A 3,996-nucleotide genomic window follows, 5' to 3' on the forward strand; every position below is an offset into this window, starting at 1 on the left:
GAGGTGGGAGGAGTGGGGGAGGTGTTTAAATTACAGTGGTTCCCAGACAGCCGTTCTAATTAAAGTGTTTTGCCATCACATGTCTTAAGCCCCCCCCACATTTCGCAATGGCCGCAGGGGTGCTTTAAGTAAAGCTCATTTGACAAGGTTTAGTTAAAGCATCCCTGAGGCCATTTTGAAATGCAGGGGACTTAATACACACGATGGTGAGGTGGCACTGGAGCATTCTAATTAGAACGCAAACTAGCACATCTATAGGCAGCCTTTGTGCCAGGTGCTCTATCTCTAGGAGTACTTATGACAAAAGGCTCATTTCTGTTAAACTGGATTCTTTCATATGTACCTCATTCTTAGTATTAGCACTCTCAGTAATGTTACAAAAAACCCTGTAGCTTGCAGCCCTTGCTTAAAGGGAACACACATGAGTGAGCCCAGTTTTAAAACTGTGTACTTAATATTAGGCATCTAAATAGGGCTTTGCACATCATGATGGACATTTGAGCATTTTAATTCTTTTTTCTTGGAAGGGTCTAATAAAAGCTGTGAGCCAGGAAACTGAAATGAAAACCACTCTGAGTAATGTTCAGTATTATCAGCACCAACAATATTCCAAAGATCAATCAGAAGCTGTAAAGTCCCTTAATTGTCATGGTCTTCTGAACTCACTTTCTTCCCATAGATCAAGAACAAATCTCCTTGCCTGAAGACATGGCTTAAACCTACTGGTAGGGAAAAGAATCAAAGAAAAGGAGTAATATTACATTGGGTAGTACAGAGAAGTGTACATTCCCTTTCACAATTTTATCCTTTTTTAATGCTGATATTCTATCCATTCCATGAGAAAGAAGCAAAATGTCTCTTTCCCCTGAGCAGAACTATATTAGTGAGTTTTGATAAGAAATTCCATTTTCCACAGCAACAGGAGTCTATGCCTAGCACAGTCAGACATCTCTATGCAAGGTGAGGTCTACCTGACAAGCCTGGCAATATGGTCAGTTGTTACAGGATGGAAGGGAAGGTCAAACATTGTCCACATAGTTAAGTGATCCTTTTTTTTTTTTGTCAAAACCAGAACCAACAATGCCCTGATATCTCATAGTCTGATATTTTATATTATTTTTCCGTAACTGGATTATTTTTATTTTCCTTAGTTTAAATGATATCTTTTATGAATTATCCATTTCCCTTCTACAGCTTTTAATGCTTTTGTCCACTGTGGCAACAGAAGTACAGATCATATTGCATCTAGCATCTGCAGTAGTTGTGTCAGACATTTCCTTTTGGCCCAGAGAATACTGGGAAAACAGAAGATGGCCAGATTGGTTTTTCCCTTCAGCAATGTGTGATACCTAGAAGGCTGCTCCATCATTGAGATGTATTGTGCTTTTCCTTCAGAGACAAACCATGAGAACTTGAAATGGCTGAAAGCAATTCAGAGAAACAGTCTTCCACCACTAACAAGTGAACTGGAGCAGAGCAGTGGTGGGCAGGAGGGTTTCTCAGATATTTTGACTCAGTCATATCATCCAACAACCTTTACTAAAGCAACAGAGTTATTCTCCAACATGAATGACGCCAGGCACCTCTGCAGACATTCCACTGACATATCAACTATATTCAGTTCCCAGTGTTTCAGGTCATCATTCAGGCTCTGGTACATGCTCGCATTGTGCTGGCACCAGTAGTTCTTTCAATTCAGAACCTCTACAGGCAAATTAGGAAGGGTCCCATGTCAGGCTCTCACAATGCTGTCTCCCCAATGCGGACTTTGTAAGGTGATTTTAACTTCCTGCATCTAAAATGGATAACACCATATGAATTTAAGCACATGCTTGTAGACCTGTAATATGCAAAGCAGAGCAAAATCCTGCTCCTGGAAGCAATCACAAGGAAATCAGATTTGATAAATAGTTTCAAAACTATTTCATAGATTGATAAAGCATTTAAGTGATGTGTCAAGTCATACAATCAACAAGCAACAGTGCTAAACACAGATTTTTGATTCTCCTACTTTAACACGTCGATAATCCTCACCACAATTTGTCACATTATTCAGAGGAAGATCACCTTTTTAAATTTTAAACCCTCGCCATGGAACTGGGCCATGCTTTGGAGTATTCTCAATGATTAGAAATGTTTACAACACTTCTTATTCTAAAGAACATACCTCTATGTTTTTTCCCCATACCTCTTTCTAAAATAGCAGTAGATTACGCCAGCAATCCCACTCAGTAACATTCCAACGCCAATGCCCACTGCAATGTAGTGTTCATAAGAATCATGCGCAAAAGAATTTAATGTTAAGTGCTCACATCTCTCCCCATTGTAGCCTGCAAGGCACCTATAAGAAAAAAAATACAAGGCTATTCAGGAAATCTTAAACATGCAACTGCTGTACAATACTTTAAAGTTTGGATACATTTTAATTGAGTTACCACTGAAATGAAGAAGTAAACTAACTCCGGATATGAACAGCCTGTCACGCAATCAGAAACCTTTATTTATGAAAGCTGCCAGATGTCTAGATGTGAAGACATCCCTAGCTAGTTTAGGGACTGGTAGCAGTCTTAATGTGGCAGCATGTTGAACAGCAAAGGTTAAGTATAGTCATTTTGAGGGTAGGTTTTGCAGCTTGTGTTGAGTTCCATCCTGGCTGACTGCTACCAGTACCTGAGCTTGCTAGTTCAAGGTGAAGACATAGTGATAGTGAAGACATAGTGATATGTCTTCACTATGCTGAAGTTACACAGACATATCTTTCAAGAGGGAGGGTGCAGGCAGAAGACACTTAGCTTTGGTGACCCCATGAGTGGTTCTAATGAGCATTTGACCCATGGTAGTGTTAGAGAACTCTGCAGTACAGCAGGCACAGGCCTGGCATAAAACCTGTCCCAGAACCAAGTATCCCCTTTGGTATCAACACTTCCTTGATGCCTCTCAGGTGGGTCACTCATGAGTACACTCTCTCCACCCACTCCCACACTCTGAAATGAAGCAGTGAAGCCTGCCACTCTCCTGCTGTCAAGATCTCTGTCTCTGGTATGCATGTGAAACATGGCGGGAGGAACCATTGACTTCAGTGGAACTGCCCACATGCTTAAATTAATGTTCCACTAAAGACCATCTAACACATGAGCACAATAATTACATATAACATAAAATATACAAGCTCATCTAACTGTTCTAAGAATGTGTATTTAAAAATGCCATTTATTTACTTGCATATGGGTTTCTTGAGTTCATTATGAAAAGCACAGAGACCATTAATACAATAACTGTGATGTTCTTCAAGACAGGATTGCATAAGCTTCAGGAATACAGCTCCTCCTGTATGCGCTATTGGGAAAGGAGAAAAACGAAAATTACATTTGGAGAAATACAATTATTTGAAAATATTATTGGAAACATCAATAAGGATTAAGTATTTGCAAATGAAAATACCATTGCATGCAAGCTTAATGTGATGTAAATATTGCTGACCATAGCAGAACAGAAATACCAGGATGCTTTAGTGTACAGCCTTTTCAAACATGAGTTTTAAATAAAATATTCTTTCTAAATAAATGTTCATACACATAATTCACATCATGGACGCCTAGGCTAGAGACAGACGTTACACATAAACCTGTTTAAGTGATCAGAAGCTGGTTTAAGCCTGTAACACAGGGGTGGGCAAAATGCGGCCTGGGGGCCACATGCGGCCTGCCAGGCAATTCTATCTGGCCTGCAGGGCCCCTAAAAAATTTAGAAAATTAATATTTATCTGCCCTGGGCTGCCTGTCATGTGGCCCTTGATGGCTTGCCAAAATTCAGTAAGTGGCCCTCTGCCCAAAATAATTGCCCGCCCCTGCTGTAACAGAACAGATGTTCAGAGCACATAAACGAGTTTGAAAATGGCTGAAACCAGTTTGAGATAAACCTGACTGAATGTAGTACCAGACTTAACTGATTTGGATCAAACCAGTTTATGCAATGTCTGTCCCAGACCCCTTCCTG

The 3,996-nt window shown here is 40.2% G+C and overlaps 1 protein-coding gene across 1 annotated transcript in view; it reads right to left on the reverse strand.

Moving 5' to 3' along the window:
• Positions 1 to 237: 237 nt before the first annotated feature.
• Positions 238 to 3,996, reverse strand: part of EPGN (epithelial mitogen) — a 16,024-nt gene continuing 12,265 nt past the window's right edge. The window contains exons 3-5 of the mRNA XM_019516742.1: positions 3,219 to 3,336; positions 2,189 to 2,341; positions 238 to 1,795 (exon numbers count right to left, since the gene is read on the reverse strand). Coding sequence (XP_019372287.1) covers positions 1,741 to 1,795; positions 2,189 to 2,341; positions 3,219 to 3,336 — 326 coding nt within the window. The 3' untranslated portion in view covers positions 238 to 1,740. The remainder of the gene's footprint in view (positions 1,796 to 2,188; positions 2,342 to 3,218; positions 3,337 to 3,996) is intronic.

Source organism: Gavialis gangeticus, unplaced genomic scaffold (assembly GCF_001723915.1).
Source record: "Gavialis gangeticus isolate Ggan-Ray unplaced genomic scaffold, GavGan_comp1, whole genome shotgun sequence".
In the NCBI taxonomy this organism is placed as follows: domain Eukaryota; kingdom Metazoa; phylum Chordata; order Crocodylia; family Gavialidae; genus Gavialis; species Gavialis gangeticus.